The sequence below is a fragment of the Ixodes scapularis genome, unplaced genomic scaffold (assembly GCF_016920785.2).
Source record: "Ixodes scapularis isolate PalLabHiFi unplaced genomic scaffold, ASM1692078v2 PGA_scaffold0__279_contigs__length_252992795, whole genome shotgun sequence".
Classification (NCBI taxonomy): Eukaryota; Metazoa; Arthropoda; class Arachnida; order Ixodida; family Ixodidae; genus Ixodes; species Ixodes scapularis.
Genome location: NW_024609835.1, coordinates 233,190,658 through 233,208,584, shown reverse-complemented (window position 1 = coordinate 233,208,584; position 17,927 = coordinate 233,190,658). Strand labels below are relative to the sequence as shown.

At 47.1% G+C, this 17,927-nt stretch overlaps 1 protein-coding gene across 7 annotated transcripts in view; it reads left to right on the top strand.

Annotated features, from left to right (window-relative positions):
• The first annotated feature begins 399 nt into the window (after positions 1–399).
• LOC8054049 (mothers against decapentaplegic homolog 4) overlaps positions 400–17,927 on the top strand; it is an 83,115-nt gene continuing 65,587 nt past the window's right edge. For 3 of the 7 annotated variants that reach the window (XM_029976722.4, XM_029976712.4, XM_029976698.4), the window contains exons 1-4: positions 458–969; positions 1,045–1,219; positions 1,701–1,730; positions 7,163–7,342. In XM_029976722.4, coding sequence (XP_029832582.1) covers positions 724–969; positions 1,045–1,219; positions 1,701–1,730; positions 7,163–7,342 — 631 coding nt within the window. In that variant the 5' untranslated portion in view covers positions 458–723. Of the gene's footprint in view, positions 970–1,044; positions 1,220–1,700; positions 1,731–7,162; positions 7,343–17,927 lie in introns of all 7 variants that reach the window. The other 4 variants (XM_029976693.4, XM_029976687.4, XM_029976701.3 and 1 more) reach the window with 3 other exon arrangements.

Sequence of the window (17,927 nt, the reverse complement as noted above, 5' to 3'; positions counted from 1 at the left end):
CGAAGTCGAAAAAAAAAAAACTTCAGATACAGACGTTTGAAAAGGCGATATTTTATTTAATTCAGAAAGTGTACAGTTTTCCGTAGAGTATACCGTAATTTATTCCATCATGTGAGGTGTAAACAAAGAATTGTTTCGAAACTGAAACTAGAGCCTATTCTTCTACTTCTACCACTTCTACTGTTAGCGTTTAAACTATTTGGTTATACTTTGAGTCTTTGATATGGTGTCTTGGATATCTCCTTACCCACTTCTAAAAGCATTGACAAATTTACAGGGGGATTGAAAAATTGGCAAACCAGAAAATTCTGTCAAGAAGAACATGCTTTCGAAGGTAGCGAACTTCTACGCCGAGCAACGGGAAATCGCAAACAACGCTCGCCGCGCTTGCGGCCTTGCGGCCAGAACAAGAACTGGTATGTCAGTCTCGTCTCGCAGAATCTCGTTCGTCTCGTCACTTCAAAAGTGTCGTTTGTGGCTACTGTGTAGCTCTGGCTGCTCTCTGTGTGTGTTGTGCGTTTGGTTGAAGGGAAGCGGCCGCTGTGGGGTCGTTACAAACGTTGATTCTTGGCGTTGTTCGCGGTCGTTCGTCGATGGCACTGTATTGACTGTATCGCGCGTGCAGCTCCTGCGAGCCCCTCGCGGATTAGCGCGGATCTGGGACGCTTTCGCCGACGAGAGATCATCGATCCTTTCTCTCCCGATCCCGGCCGCGGCGCCGTGATGGCAACAATTTCCACGGCCGCGCCGACGTCGGCGGATGCCTGCCTCAGCATCGTGCATAGTTTGATGTGTCACAGGCAGGGCGGTGAGTCGGAGAGCTTCGCCAAGCGAGCCATCGAGAGCCTGGTGAAGAAGCTGAAGGAAAAGCGGGACGAGCTGGACAGTCTGATCACGGCGATCACAACGAACGGTGCGCATCCCAGCAAGTGTGTGACCATTCAGCGAACTTTGGACGGCAGGCTTCAGGTAGGTTCGCACGACCACGCAGCGCTGCTTTCTTTTGCATGACGAGAGCGACGAGTGCTCTTTCCCTCGGTGCAGGTCGCGGGGAGGAAAGGCTTCCCGCACGTTATTTATGCCAGGATCTGGAGGTGGCCCGACCTGCACAAGAACGAGCTGAAGCACGTCAAGTACTGCCAGTACGCGTTCGACCTCAAGTGCGACAGTGTGTGTGTCAATCCTTACCACTACGAGCGGGTTGTGTCGCCTGGGATCGGTACGCAGCAGACCCTTTCTTTGTCTTCGTTTGAACTATCTCTCGTGGCGTGAATCCTCCTTGATGTTTCTCTTAGCACTGAAACGCAACTGCCTCCTATGCACCGCGAGGTTCGATTGTTTGGTTGGTTTGTAATCGCCCGGCAATCGGCCTTCATTCTCGCGCGCTTTGTCCGGTTCGAAAGTTCGACTCACGAAAACCTTACGTTTCAAAGGGATGAGAGAAAACAGGCGCCTAACCGAGAAGAAATGCTCGCTGTCCAAGGGGGGAAGGAACTTTTGTTTTTAGCCGTTCGACTCGTGCTTGCATCTATCTCTTTCAGGAATTTTATGGTGCTCGATAAAAGTTTTTGCCGACATGTGCAACTCTGGTATGGAAAGGTGCACACTGATGCTGATTTCGGGTTTCTGTTATCAGCTCCTCAAACAGAGATTAACTCCTGCTCTTTTTATCGCTGTCATTTTTTTTCCCCTTTCCACAGACCTGTCGGGCCTCACCTTACAACATTCAGGTAAGCACTTGTCACATACACACACATGAAGGCCTTCACGGTACAAGCGACTTGCCTTTCCGCTAAAATGAATATCTATATTTATTATTTATTAGCTTCACTTTCATCTTGTATATACATCATCCCATAATCACCATCACTAGACGTGGCACCGCGGGCCTCCTTGGTACCTTTCTGCCAGGCCGCGGCTCTCCTGAGCAAATAAAGATTACATTACATTTCTATCACATTCGGATGCTTTGATAACTTTGACAAACCAAGGTCTTTGCAAAACTGTTGAACGTTGGTCAACTTCCAGAGTGGCAGGCTTGTGATGTAGGAAAATGCAAACGTTCAGGAGTAGTTTCGTAAAACATTACTTTTAAGATGCTACAACAGACTGCTAAGTTTAACGGTGGCCATTTGTGAAGCCGTCGTTATGTGCTTGTGTAGATTTGTGGGCTCTAATGACCAATACACTATTGAATTCGTTTCATAGTTCCTTGTTAGACTTACTCGACGTTAAATCTACCCAAACTTCAACAAAGCCTGATGCCTATAAATATCAATGCATCATTTGGGTATGCCTTTCGTAGCGAGCCATTGAGAAAGGGGTATAACAGCGCATATTTGTACTACTCTAGATGCAATTCATGTCTTCGGCTATTCCCATCTTGGTACTGTGTTGGAATTGTGTTTAGCTAAAATGGTGCTCGAGGCTGCTGAAGGAATCTTCACACTGCATTATTGACAAAAAGGTCTACCGAGGTTCTGCCACCAACTTACAACAGTTTCTACTTCAGTGTGGTAGTCCGCACCTCACAATTTTCCTCGCAGCTGTAGTTAGTGACAGGTTAAGAGTTTGGTGGAAACTCCTCCTACAGCTTTCTACTTTGGCGAAGCGAACGCTCGAAAGGAGGCGACTTCCTTTCCTGCGATCGCTCTGCTAAAGTGGAAAGAGGTGGCAGAAGTTTCCCCTGAATTCTTCGCCTGTCACCGACTGTTTGAAGGTTCCCGTTTATAGAAATGTTCCTGTCTGATTTTCACGACAGCGCAAATTTATCCCACCTTTTGTATCGTTTGTTACCAATATGAGAGACTGCCTAGCTAACCTTATTGTTGTGCATTTGACCGAGTGTTGTCATCTCTTGTTACGTAATCGAAAGATTCAGTTGCCATCATGGCTTCCGGGATTGCCTGTGTGCAAAGCTTCCTCCAAGCCGTTCCAAATGCTCTGGTGCCCAGCAGAAAAGGCACACCATTATGTTTCTTCCTTGCTCCACCAGGTAGTGGTGCTTTCCCTTCGGTCACAGGGCCGTTTACGCTGTGAGAGTTTGGCATTCCTTTGAACATGTGGACAGTCTAGCAACCACAGCTGGGAATCTGGCAACCAGATGCAACCTCCACCATTTTGTGTGGAGGTTGCATCCTCCACGCACACAGTGTGGAGACTGGAATGACGTGTCATTGCGATGAAAGATTTCTCGTTAATGTCAGCGTCTTTGGCTTTTTATGTGCAATCGTCAGCTCAAACTTGCTTGCTTGTAACAATATCCAAAAATATAATCTTTCACTCCTTTATTTGTCTCAAAAATGTCTTCTGAGTATCGTTTCCGCCAACACAATTCAACGCCGCAAACTTTGTTAGCTTCAGAGGAAATGCGAAGCCGTCTCCTGAATTGTCCGACCCTCTCTTGCCTGGAAAAGCATCTCTTTTCGTTTGGAAACAAAAAGAAAAGGAGCTGGTTGTTAAGTTCAGTTATTGGAAATCAATGAAGAATGAGCGAAAAAATTGATTACATTGATAATTTACGGGCATAACAAAGTTCCGATGTATGAAAAAATTTTTTCAAAACGCCCCTGGTAATTGCAAATTTAAGTTGGCTCGCTTAGAATGAAGTAGCTTGACAACAACGAATCTCCGTCTTGTGCGAGTTGGCTTATTCTACCTAGATTTAACGGGCCCCAAGCTCCGCCCATTCCCCATACTCTCTCGGGATAAACAACTCTGTTCCTTCACAGGAATCATGTTTTTTTATCACTATTGCATTGAAAAAAGCTTGACCCTAATCTGTTGTGTGTTGGGTACAGGTCAACAGTTTATGCTAAGAACTCTGTCTAGGTGGCACTGAAGTCAGTGAATGTTCCCAGAGTACCAAATTTCATTCAGTCCGCTTAACGGAAGTCAACCCCACAGAATCTAGTTCCGATTGGCTGGCTTAGCCCGTGGCGGAAGTTATCGGTCGGCCATTTTGTGGGTCAGCCTAAAACAACAAAAAAAAACATGTGCAGTGTAGACCGCATATAACGTATGTCGCGGGAGTTGTGGAAATCCACACTATAAGCGGTACCGCGCTATAACCAAAACATCAATTTTTCAGGCCAAATTACATGCCATCAGACAACTTACCTTTGTAAAAAAATTTATTTTATGTTAGATGAATAATAAAGCTTAGTTTGAGGAAAGTCTTTAATTTACCAGACTAGTACACTTCTCTCTCAAATGTGTCACACATTTTAAAAGAAATGAGCGACTTTTGCCTGGCACAGCCTTTCAACGACGTCGCGGGTTGCGGACGGACGTTGCGAGCGTTCGGGATTGCTAACCCTAGTAGTCGGTTTTCTCCGGCGATGAAAACGCGTGAAAATTTGCATCCTTTATACAAAGCGCGCCAGTAATACCTTCAACTTGAGCACAGGCATGAAATGCTCCAAATAAGAAATCCGGGCGATGTTCGAAAACGCAAATGCTTAGAGAGCACCACTGTAGTCGAAGTAAACAAACACAATGACACGGGCGTCTCTGCCGTCTTGAGAGTGCCGCCATGACATCGCCGCACGAGTAGGTGGATCTTCCCTTCTAGTACGTGCTGGGTTATCAAAGCACAACGAAAAGTCACAGTCAAGGATAGCGCTTTTACGCGGAACGATAAGCTTCCACCACGCCGTCTACGTCAACGATCACAACCGACGCCATGTTTGCGGATAGAAGAAGTCGCCCCGCGACCGGCATGCAACGCGCGCAAACACTTTTCAACCTGCGATTGGTCTGTCATTGCGGTTGTTTCCAGCGCAGCAGAGGGATGCACGCACGTGAACGACACTTGCGTGCGTCCCTTTGTCGCTATGGCAACTGAAGCCTCTCTCTTCACTTCTCCCCGCCTCTTCGAGCAACCTCCTTGCCCCGCGAGTGCCGCTTGCGGCTTGTGCCTTTATCTAGTGTCGCACAGGGAAGCATGCTCGCTGTGCCGCAGTCGGCGCGGTCGGTGGGCTGTTCCAGAAACCTCACTATAACCGGTATTTCCCTTCGCGCGCCTTCATTTTAAGCGGTATGTAATTACATGGAGTTCTATGGGAGGCGAACCGGTTGTTTTAAAAAGCCGCGTTATACCCGGTCCTGCACTATAAGCGGTTACGTTGTAAGTGGTCTATACTCTATATAGAATGTTTCCACATTACCACGGCTACGGCTGGGTGTACGCACGGGTGGGAGCTCTGGGCATCAACGATTTTGGTTCGAACGGAAGGTGCGTCAACTTTCGGTAGTTTTTTTTTTTTTTTTAAATATCAACTAGCCATTAATTTAGTTTGCCAAAGAAAGTTTGCCGGCTCGTTTCCTCGCTCCGACTGCGTTGGTGCTGCGGTTCGATCCCCAGGCTTCAGACGCTGAGCCTAACACTCGACTTCGATGTGTTTCAAGGCGAGCGAAAGACGAGACAGCGAGGAGGCAAGTAGCGCACCACTCAGAACGAAGGAAAGAACTTTAATAAAAACAAATTAGTGTTGCCACAGGCCAGGAACGTGGATTGATGAGCTCGCACGAGAATGAATGCTACACTGTACGTGCTTCACTTTGATTGCACAGGGCAATGCCACGTTGGGGATCGCGACTGCTGCGCCGCAGCTTGGTTCTGAAGCCAAGCTTGGGAGTTTTGGCACCCTGGGAACATTTAGTGGATCTAGGTGGTGTAAGCCACCACCCCAATCTGATGAAGGCTTCAGGCATATGCATTCGAGAAATACTTACTAAGGACTGTGTGATGCGGACTTGTTCCCTGAAGGGGCTATCTGCCTTTAGGCAATGAGTGCCACTGCAGAGCAGCGTTGGTTGATGGCCATTTCTCTTAAAGGGGCGGTGCAACAATCTGCGGACTTTGGCTAATTGCGGGAATTGATCTCGGCTACATATAAGACGAAGGACCGAAAACTATTCTTTCCTGCTTGCCCTAGTTTTCATTAAAAAAAATAAAAGAAATTGGTATCTCTGGCACGCCTCAACTCAACATTGAAGCGGCACCAGCTTCGCCTGTGACGTCATTCGGAGTGGCGTTGGTTTCCGGTTGGGTTCTTCTGGCTTCCTTTTCCCCAGCGCTCGCCGGCTCGCCAGGCCTCGCCGCTCTCCCGCTCTCCCGCCGATTCCCGACCAACATGGCGGCATTGGCGGACGGCCTGAGCGACGTCGAGCGCAAGATGCTTGCGGCGGGCAGTCGAAGTCGAAGTCGAGACACCAGGAACAATAACGATACTACGGTCCACGACCAACGCACTTCGTCGAGCGAGGGAAAGACAAAACGTCCGGGTTGCTCGTGTAGCCGCCTTAGGCGCCTCGGGCGTTGACGGATGTCGGCGACAGCAGGTTTTGTTGACTTGCGGTAGATGGCGCCACAAATAATTCATACCCTTTTAGAGGCAATATTAGGCTTTTGAAGCGTTTCTGCATGCCTAAACAACAAGATTTTTTAAACTTAACCTTAAATCAAGCTTACAGTTGCCTAACACTATCACTTACAAAAACCACTCCGAATGACGTCACACCACAGGTTCCATTTGCGGCCACCATGTGGCCGCAGGTTGGGAAAAAAAGTGTTTTTTATTTTACGATTACGCAGCGAAATAGAGGTATTTTGGGGTATGGTGGCACTTTTTCTCTTACTTATGCCGAAGTAAAGAATATAAAAAATACAAGCTGCACATTCGTTCAGTGTTAAAATCATTGCACCGCCCCTTTAATACTGCGACATTGCTAAAATGAGTTAACAGATGAGATAAAAAAGTTGACACTGTGAGAAGCGGGCATGGAACCAGCGACCTGCCGCTAAGGGTCTCCCCATACAAATGAACAAGCTGGGTGAAAGCCTTGCGCGATGGCAATCTCGGGGTCCACACTGCCAACTACTCTATTTCCCAGACTATTGTCCGTGCTCGGTACATAGTCTGCGGAGGAAAAGTTTGGGTTTAGAGAAAAATGTTCTTCCTTAGATTGTCTGCACCGGGGGCATCGTCCACATTTGGTGTACAGTTACAATCCGTTGCGTCTCTCGTGACAGACAGTCTCGAACAAACATCCTCGCATAGTCCGCACCGCGGCAACTTTGGAATGTGCGTGGTCCGCGCAATGCGTCCTATAATATATGGTACTAACCGTTTTCCCGACGGCTCCAAATCCCGTGCAGACGTGTTCGGCGGCGGCGAGGGCCACTACGTGAAGAATGAGTATGGAGACCTGGACTGCGGTCCGAGCGGCCTGCAGCACACGCCACAGACGATCCAGCACCACCCCACGCAGGGACCCCCGCAGGCCTCGGCCGCAGACCCTTACGGACGGCCGATGCTGCTCTCGCCCACCAGCACGGGTAAGAGCCTTCGGCATCCGGCTTCCTCACTTACTGACAGGATAAAAAGAATGCCTTTCACTTGTCTCGCCTCCACCCAAGCAGCAAAGATTTGGCCAATCTTCGGCCAATGGCTGGCAATGGTCCTTTAGCCAACGGCCAGCCATTGGCCGATGACAGGCCTTTCTTTAGCGATTGGCCACTGGCCATCAGCCATTGGCCAAGCATTGGCTGCTGAACGGCCACTCTTTGGCCGTTGGCCAAAAGACCATCGCCAGCCATTGGCCAATGCTTGGCCAAAATTTGTGCTGCTTGAGCAGCTTCCTGCCTTCGGTAATGCTTGGGCATCTCCTTGCTTAGAGCGTGCACATGCAGCCAACGTACGACGGAAGGCAACAAAAGCCAGGGCATTCGAAAGAGACTCGCTGTCATTCTTATTGTCTCGGTGACTTTAGATCCTGCAGGGGGCACCTGCATCAGTAGGTGTTTGGAAAGTGGCATCACCACAAACCCCGAGCCACATGGGTTCGCCCACCCACACCCGGCTCTGTGTGGCACGCCTGCGTACGGGGAAAAGGGCATTTCGGCAGTCAAACAGAGCCCGAGGTAGGTTTGGACCCTTCAGGACAACCTGGGCGAGGCGACGCTACATTTTGGCCCCCACGTCTCGCAGGCGGGTGTCCTGGTAAGGCTTAGGCCGGGATGGATTCGGTCAGTCCCCTCTTCTACTCTCCCCTGTTATCTTCCACTTCTTTTTCTTTCCCATTTTCGTTTTCTGCCTTCTTTGGCGGCGAGGGTAGGGTGACCGTAATCCTTGGGAGTAAAACATGGGACTTAAGGGGGGAGTGAGGCAGAAAAGAAAGCTCCGCTACAATTGACATAAACGTAAGCACATGTTTTTCCAGGGCTCTTTGTTGAGAACACAAGTGCTTTATTTTTTTATTTTTTAACAATAGAGAAGAAATGTTGTCAACCGAAGCATGCCTTCCACTTCCCAGCGGGAGGAGGAGACCCTGGAGGTATTTGTCGATTCAACAGAACCTTCTCCACCTGTCAAGGGGGGCACAAAGCTTTCTCCTGCTCAGGGGAACAAAAGAAAAATACCACCACGTGTCACTGCCCCCAACTCATGGAACACAGCTTGCGTCCACTTGGTGTAAACTCCCCTTTTTAATACATTTTTAACTAAGTTGCGTTACGGGGCCATCTTAGCTTCATGCATTGGAACTGTCGGGGTCTCCTACGCAATATTGATGGTATTTGCCTCTTAGTGAGCCATCCAAAAGCTTTAGCATTACGGGAGACTCAGTTGACGTCCACACATACTCAAGTTTTAAGGAATTATTGTCTTTTCCACAAAGACCAGCCATCTTCTCATTCATCTAGTGGTGTTGCAATTGTCGTGCAGAGTGGAGTAATGTGTGCCGAAGTCCCTCTTGACCAAGGGCGATGCAGGAGTTCTGTCTTGCTTTTCATTCAGCCCTAACAACGTGCCGACAACATTCCTCACCTCCAATATCACTTGGCGGTTGTATTAGATGTGCTGAAATGAACCCATCAACCTCCATTCGTTCTAACCATTCCGCTAGATGCCTTTCTTTTTTTCTTTTTCTTAGCTTTTTGTTTGTTTTACATCAGGACGACATTGTCGGCATCTTATTTCTTTATTTCACTTAACCTTTAAAACCCCCTCAGGGAGGCTATTGCAAGAGGAAAAACACTCTTTATTACAGCGAAGCTGTTTATGGCTAGGGTTCCGTCGATTTTTCATGTGCGTCAACAAAAACTCGCAGCGCCCTCTCTTTGTCGTTGTTCCAAGCGCTTGCGGGCCTAGTTTCCTTCTACTCTCCCAGGGTGCAGTCCCGTCGCGCGTGTCTAGTTTCTTCCGGCTTCTTGGGGCGGCGAAAGTCGTCCACGCGAATGTATATAAAAAACCAGAAAGACAAGTTGCCGTTCTCCATTTTCAATTTTACTTCTCTCGTCGTAATGGGGAGGCCGTGTATAGTCCGGACTCCTGAAGAGCAACGACGGGAACGGCAACGGGAATGTCAGCGGCGGTGGCGGGCGGCGAACACCATCAATGAAGATCATGCATAAATGTGTTTGTACCTTTGTTCAAAATTCTGTGTCATGTGCTAAACAGCTTCGCTGGTCATCTACCTTCACAAAGTGGTAGTGTTGTGCGAATATTCGAATTTCCGAATAGTAGTTTCGAATATTTCGATATTCGATTCGAGAGCAGTTGTAATATTCGTGCTTTTCGAAGTGTTGGCAACCTCGAGTCGCGTGTTTGTTTACTGTTTAAAAATACGTAAGAAACATTTTCTAAGTTCAAAAATATGCTCGCACGTTCGGCAAAATGGTACAAATATTATGGTGGAAACTCTCAAATATATTCCTCGTAGTCATTTCATCAACTTTGTTTAAAAACGGGCAAAAAAAAAAAAAAAAGACCAATGAGGTCCAGCAGCGCCTGCGCCATCTTTGCCCATTTTGGCGCCCTGTATTCCAATAAATAACTCATACATGAATTATTTAGCTCTCATTCTCACAAATCAGGCCACTTAATAATTCCACGTCTGCAATGATTATTTTGCATGCAACTTTGCGGCCAAGATTTTTGAACAGCAAGTATTCGATATTCGATTCGAAAATATTCGGCCAAAATCACTATTCGCTTCGAATTCGATTCGAAATCAAAATCCACTATTCGCACAACCCTACCTTGAAAGTGGAATGGCTCATGACTTAAAAAAAAAATGTAAACACAAACATTAAAAATGAAATGGCATAAGAAGGTATACATGGACAGATAAAATTAAACTAGAAATCAATAAGACACTGTAAAAACCTTTTTGTTTTTTGTTTGACTATGAAGCAGCCAGGAGCATGGTTTCACTCAGCTTCTCTTTCAAGTGAATTGGGTTTGATAAAGAAACAATGCTGTGGGGGAGGTCGTTTCGGTCCTTAGCTGCATGCGGAAAAAAAAAAAAATAAAGCAGATGGGTTTACCGCTTTAGTTTTGTGGCGCACTACATTACATTGATGACTCATACAATAGGGAACGTGTGGAGATGGCGTGATATTTGGTGAATTTGGTTGGAAATGGCAATAGAATTTGTGAAGCAGTGATAGTGCAAAAAACCTTCGTCGAAGAAATAGATCATCTACCGTAAAATACCGGGCAAGCACCCACTCAAACTTTAAAGATAATCGCAAAAAAATGGGGGATGAGCGCTTGTCCGGTCGTCAATTTTACATACAAATGTACTGTGCGTATTTTCTCAGATCTTAAATATTTGGTAAATGGGCGCTTAATATGGAATGGGGGCGGATGCATGGTATTCTACTGTAGTTCTGCACATTCTTTTAAACCCGTGACACTTATATTGTACGAATAACTAGAGAAGACATGCGTGAAGTCATGTGTGAGGCTATTGTTCGAGTTGCGTTTGACCAGCTCCGCCTATGGACGGGAATGTGGCCACGGTCGGCCATTTTTTTGGTAGAGTTATATAACCTCTAGCCATCATAGTAATATGGCGGACAGCGCAATGGCGGCAGGCTGCCATAAAATAGCCGTAGATCTAGTCTAGTACACTGTACCTTGGGCGATATTTCGTGCTTGATTGAAGTTGTTCAATGAAGCAGATTCTTGAAACCCGGCGTGAACAATAGCCTCATCTTTGAGGACTCTGCGAAAGTTCTACGATCGCGCAGCACCAGGGGAAAGCAGCGCAGCTCGCATCGAAAGCAGACTCCTTACCGGCGTTTGCTTTCGATGCTTCTTTCGATGCGACCTTCAATGCGTGCTGTGCTGCTTTTCCCCGGTGCTGCGATCTCGTAAAACTTTCTCCGGGTCCTCAAAGATCGGGCTACTGTTCACGCTGGGTTTCAAGAATATGTTTCGTCAAACAATTTCAATCAAGTACGAAATATCACCCACGCTATTTTGATGGCAGCCTGCCACCACAACTGCCACAACGCTGTCTGCCATCGATGGATGATAGTGGCTGCAGCAGCTGTACCTTGGCTAGAGGTGATATAACTCTACCAAAAAGATGGTCGCCAGTGACCGCATTCGTGGAGCGGGAAAACGCGACCCAGCAATTGTCATAGAAATCAGTGAAAATACAATCAGACAGCACTTTTTGTTTCTTCTACTTGTTTGTGGCATCCGCTCCGGCAATCAGTCCCTTTTGCCGGTCACACTCGCGAAGGATGTTGCGTAGATAGTATGCATGCAACATTCTTCACCGGTTATGCTTGCAAAGATTCTCGCATAAATGGTGTGCTTGTGACATTCTTCAACACTAAAGAAGGGCTCAGAAAAAAGCTGACAGCCCCCCCAATTTTTTTTTTTTGATTTTTTGCCAGGCGATTTTTTATGGTGTCGGAAGACTACCCAATAAGTATTTTGCTACAGTGGCCCATATATTTTAATAAAGTCAGAATCCACAACTGCTTGAAACCAAAACTGAACTGGGGGTGGAAAAAGAAATATAGAGGGGGGGAAAGTTACTGGAAGTCACGTGGCTGTGCAACTTCTTTTTTCAATCAACGTATTTGCAACGTTTTAGAAGCCACAAAATTTTCAGTTCATTTTTATTATTGAGTGTGTGTCTTCGATAACCCGCGACTCTGAATATCTTTGGTGGTTGTGTCTAAACCATAGAAAACAGCTCATGACAACGGAAAAGAGAGTAAGTGCAACTCAAAACGGCCAGTTCTCGATCCGCAGTTTTCGGGCAGAAAGAAAACGAATTTCGAGCCTTAAATTGTGTTCTGGGTAGTTGGTCTCTCATATGTCATGTACAGACAAAAACCTTGATCAGCATAAATACCCTGTCAGTGTCCCTTTAAAGGGACACAGTCAACCGTCAACCTTCCGTGGGAGAGGGGGCCGGTCAGGATGGTGACGACCGATGGTTGTGTTCGCCCGATGGTAGTCCCCCGGGAAGTCGAATAAGAAAAAAAAACTGAAAGTTGTTTGATCCCGCTGGGCACATTACGACGTTGGTTGGTTTACGGTGGCCAGTGTAGCCACGTTTATTTTCAAAACAAAACGACAACAAGTCAACAATAATTTACATTACAAAACTCCCAAAATTAAAACCCATACTTTAGTCCCCCAGTCTCAAGAGCTGAATCTGCCTGATCTCAAAAGCCGAATCTCCAAGAATCCTCTCGGCAGCCCTTTTCTAGACTCGTAAGGGCCTCCTTTCCCTCCAGAGACGTACCAATCACTTCAAATTCCACCACTCACACGTGGTACACTGTTATCCAATGGTCGGCGAGCTGTCATCCTGGCGCTCCAACTGCCAAACCTAAATTCCTTGTAGAGTTGTTCTCTGCAATTTTCCCAGTCTGACTGGCGCCAACCACTAAGTTATTGCACCGGGCAAAAAGCTACAATTTTACACTAAGCGGCAAAACCCTCTATATACAGGCACATTCGACTAAAAGCCACAACCAGCTGCAAGAAGGGATCTGTCCGAGCAGACCCCCGAAACCCGAGACGTCTCTTAACGATTGCGGGGGAACCGCTCCCACCTCCCGGCCGCTCTGCCCACGCAAATGCTCCCTCCAAAACGCCGACACTCACAAAGAAAGCTAAAAAAACCATGCCGACGCAATTGTAGAAAGATAGACTTTTCTAAAACAAATCTTACTTATTTCTAACACAATCCTTCGTTACTTAACAGACACTGTCAGGATATTTATGCTCGCCGAGGTTTTTAGTTGTACGTGACATATGAGAGCCCAACTGCCCAGAACAGAATTTACTACTCGAAATTCGGTTTCTTTCCGCCCGGAAACTGCCGATCAAGAACTGGCCGGTTTGAGTCGCGCTCACTCGTTTTCATGGTCACGGGCCGTTTTCTAAGGGTTAGACACAACCACCAAATTTAATCAAGGTCGTTGGTCGTTGAAGGCACACACTCAGTATTAAAAATATAAAAAAATATGAAACCCATTTTTTGTGGCTTCTAAAAAGCTGCAAATAGGTTGATTGAAAAAAAGTTGCACAGAGAACCGGAAGCATTGTGCGCATTCCCTGTGTAATTCTCAACATGGCAGCGTTCCGCGTATTATGGGTCGCGGGGACAGCGATGGTAGCGAACGACGGGTGTGGGACCTCTACTTCTGAACTGTCGTTCGGGGTATCGGAGAATTCTGTCTGCCTTTGAAAAAGAAATTTTGGATTGATCAAAAGAATTGGTATTCCTCCCGTACGACACGCCCAACCACCAAGCCTATTAGCACAAAGTCATCGCCGAACCGTCACCCCCTTTTCGTGGCTGAAGACATCGCTCGCGCAAACGTCAAGCACGAAGTGCGTACTTCGGATTGAATATGCATGCATACGTTTTGTTTACTATACTCATTTTCACCTTAAGAACCGAAGTAAAACAAGTCCGGCTGGTGGTGGAGTGTTCTGGGTTTCCACCAATGAAAGGCCGCGATATCGCGTAGACTTCACCACTCTTTGTCGGGAGGTGGTGGGATCTACAATTAGAGAACGAAACCAAAACGAAATTAGCACTGCAGCATCCTCTTGTGGCAAAAAGCTAGAACATACCTTGTTAAATAGCGTTTGTTTCTGATAAACATGCTTATGCTCTGCACAATTTTGCATCGCTTCTTTAAACTGTCTTCAATAAACATATTTTTGTATATCTAACATTGTTTATACCGTCGGCTTTCTAAAGCCACCACGAGAAAAAAAATCAATGTGTGCCAGTTTTAGCGTATTTACAGTTTTGAACGGCAACCATGGAGCGCTAAAGCAAAAAGATCAGCTGACATCATCGACATCGCCGCAAACTTGGTAAACTGGGATTGATCAGACCTACTGCCAGCCACTAACCTATGTTTGCATAGCTTATTCTGTCCTAATACAGTCAAATCTCAATATAACGAATTTCAAGGGACCACCCGAAATCATTCGTTATTCTGAAATATCATTAAAGTGAAAATCTCGTAGATTAGCGCCAATAATTATATTGGAGAGAAGAGACGACCTACCTCAGCTCTATAGCAACGGTACACTCGGAGATAGTAATCTCCAACCAATAAATACACACGGTTGAAGACGTAGCATTTATTTGAAGAAATCGGTGATGTTTTTTTGCTGCGTGGAGCACAAACGGCGCAAGACAAACGACTCTATATCGTCCAGATTCTTGTATAGCGCCTCGGGCACACTGGTAGAAGCCTCAAGGTAGGTGCGCAGCTTCCCGATAGCGCTCAGGACATCGGAGTTTGAGACAGAGTCGTCAGGGCGATCAGCGATTTCCGCCTCCGCGTCTTCATCGCTGGCATCCTCTGGCTCGCGAACGCTGCCCACGATGTCCACGGTTGTCAGCTCCGCCGCCGTCCACGCTGCCGTGTTGCACTGGACGTAATCATCGAACGTCACCGAAAAGGCTACGGCGAGCTTTCCTTGTGCCTCTTCCCACAACTCGCTTGCGTCGTCGTCGTCTTCCTGGCACTCGAGAGCTTGCGGATGGGCTGGCGTCTTCAGTAGACCTGCCTTCCTCCAGCAGTTTTGAATGGTGGTCAGCTTCACGTTCCACCACGATCTGGTAAGCATTTCCGACGCCTGCTTGACGTTTATTGATGTTGGCTGGTTCTTTCGAAGGTTAATCAGCAGCCGCTGAACAAGGCGCCTTCGAAATTCCGTCTTGACGCTCTTGATAATTTTTTGGTCCAGAGGCTGCAGCAATGAAGTGCAATTCGGGGGCAAGAACTCCAGACGCACATTCGTCAAGCGAACGTTCACAAGATGCGCCGAGCAGTTATCTACGATCATGAGGATTTTCCTGTCCTCCTTCCTCATTTGGCTGTCAACGTTGAGGAGCCACTCGGAAAAGAGATCGCGCGTCATCCAAGCACGGCTATTCGCTCGGTAGTCACAGGGCAGCGACACTACATTTTTCATTCAGCGAGGCTTAAAATACTTCCCGATGACCAGAGGCTTGAATTTCTTCGTTCCAGTTGCATTACAGGCAAACAGCACGGATATGCGAACTTTCGACTTCTTCCCACCTTTGCACTTGTTGCCCTTAAAGGGGTTATGACACGCCAAAAATAAAATCTTACATAACTATACTGCTAGGACCCATTGTGTGTTCCTATAATCCTGCTAAATTTGTTTTGAAAAAGGCGCGATAATTTCGTGGATAAATCGATTTATATGCGGGCCCCTCGGAGGGGCAGATCCGGGCGGACCTGGAGGCTGATGACGTAGCCAGCCTCCAGCGCGGTGTCTAATTGCACGCACTCACAGACTTGGCTCTCTTCGCGTATCGAGCCTCAGCTTCCTCGTTTACCTTCCACGTTTCCAGCATCCGGTCTGTGACGATTACGTCTACGGCATCGATCGCCTTGTCGAAGTGTTCGACATTGATCGCAGCAGCGATGAGAGTGATTGCTATCAAGAGATGTTGGAAGCTGTTCATTTTGACTGCGACCCGCTGGCGACCAGCTCTAGCGACGACCACTTCGCCGTGGTCACCGTCGTTTGGGAATGTCTTGCAGGCGCATGCAGGCTGGAAGGTCAACTGGCCGGGGGGCGAGAGTGAGAATAGCTTTCAGCTTACCGAGCTGTTTGAGCGGTTTTGTTCGTACCGCGACGAGAAGAGCTTGGGCGATCATGGGGGCGCCTAGAATGAGAGAGTGTTCATGGTCACGTGGTTTTATGGACACCATGGTGTGACTAACTTGAGCAGTGATGCCTGGTCGCCAGATGAAAATTATAAAAATTCGTAAATTGAATATTGCAATTATCAGAGCTCTAAAAATTACGTAACTTGGTGTATATACTAAGTAGCCTATGAGCATTCCATTTCAAGAATAATCTATCCGTTTAATTTTCGTGTCATAACCCCTTTAAAATGCATCGTTTTCTCCGGAAGGAGCTAATAAAAGCACGCGGTCTCGTCGGCGTTGAAAATATCCTCCTCCGAGTACGACTCGACGATTTCTTGAAAGTGGTCGTTCGTCCATGCAGCTGCGCCCTCCGCGTCCGCTGCCTTTCCTTCTCCGGAGGCCGTCTGCCACGTAATTCCGTTTCTCTGGCGGAAACGGTAGAGCCATCCAGCACTTGCTTCAAAACCGGTGACTTCAAGCACTGCGGCGAATTCCCGGGCTTTCTCTCGACACTGGCACATCTTGCAATCGGGCATCCTTGAACCACGTCAAGACTGCTTGATCCACGACTTGAAAATTACCGAGTCGCAGCCGTTTCCTGCTCGGAGCAAGCTGAGACCCCCGCTGAAGCACGGTAATCTTCGCACAATCTTTCAAGACGGTCGCGATGGTCGACGGCGCCACTCCAAGATCCTTGCTGATGTCAACCTGCTTTTTTCCTGCATCAATGTCCCGAAGGATGCTGACTTTCTCTTGTAACGAAAACTGCTTCCGCTTCCTTTCGGGGGCGACAGCTGAATTCATCGTCCGTTCAATCGTTCAATGGCCAAACTGACCTGCGGCAGCCGACAACGACCAAGACTTCGGTTCCCCGAGAACACAAAGAAGCGGTACTCTCCTCGGCCTCCTCGGCCTAGGCCAAGTGCGCATTCCACCCGTGCCCCGATGTTTGATGATGATGATACTCGTCAACTATAAAAGCCGCCTAGCGGCGAAACCCGTACCGAGTATCACCCGCATCCTGCTAAACTTTTCGCTTCCCTTTTTGCGGTGGATGCAAATATGCAGTAATGAGGCGTTTACCTTATGTGACTGAGATATTGCATTCGTTATTCTGAATTATTCGGTATTTTGAAATTCGTAGTAATGAAACATTTTTGCATTGAAACTATAGGCCTTTGGAAGGGAATTTTCGAAATGTTCGTAATTCTGAAAAAATTTTTAATCTGGTGTTTGTTGTAACGAGATTTGACTGTAGACGTTTGTTTACGTTATTGCGTTGTTGTTCATGTGTATATTGAGTGGGCAGTCGGTTTCCTTGTGTGTCGCGGTGAATTTCAATTTTTATTCTTTAATTCTGTTTTCTTAAGTTCCGTGGTGTGGGGATGGTGGTACAAATCCTGATTATAAGGAGAAACAGCATGGTTGATGTGAGATACGTTCTTCCAGGATCCTATCAAAGCTTCTGCTTGTTGCCCGAGTGGCCCTGTGTGAGGATAGCGATAAGAATCCCGATTATAATCTGAAACAGCATGGTGGATGAGAAATACGTTTATTGCCAGAGCGACCCCAAGACATGTGGATGGCAGTTTGTGAGTTTACTTTCCCACAAACCACCTGGGGAACTGATCACTGCAAATAACAGAGCTATCTCAATGAAAGACTGGGCTGAACGTGACGTTTAGACCTCAAAATGAGGTGTAAGCGACACTGAATTTACATGAGGTGAGCAAGTAAAATGTTACGCTCAGGGTCACATTCCAGAACCATGGTCCACTTTCGGCATGCCGCCAACACTACGTCTTCTTTCTTGAATGAAAACGACCCTTAAAGTGTAATTGTATACATATATGTTTAGAAAGCAAAAAGGCAAAATGGCGCCTGACTCCTCTGCTGTAGATCGTAAATTAGCGAGTGCAGTACAACTGCACACTTTTTTTTTTTAGGGTGA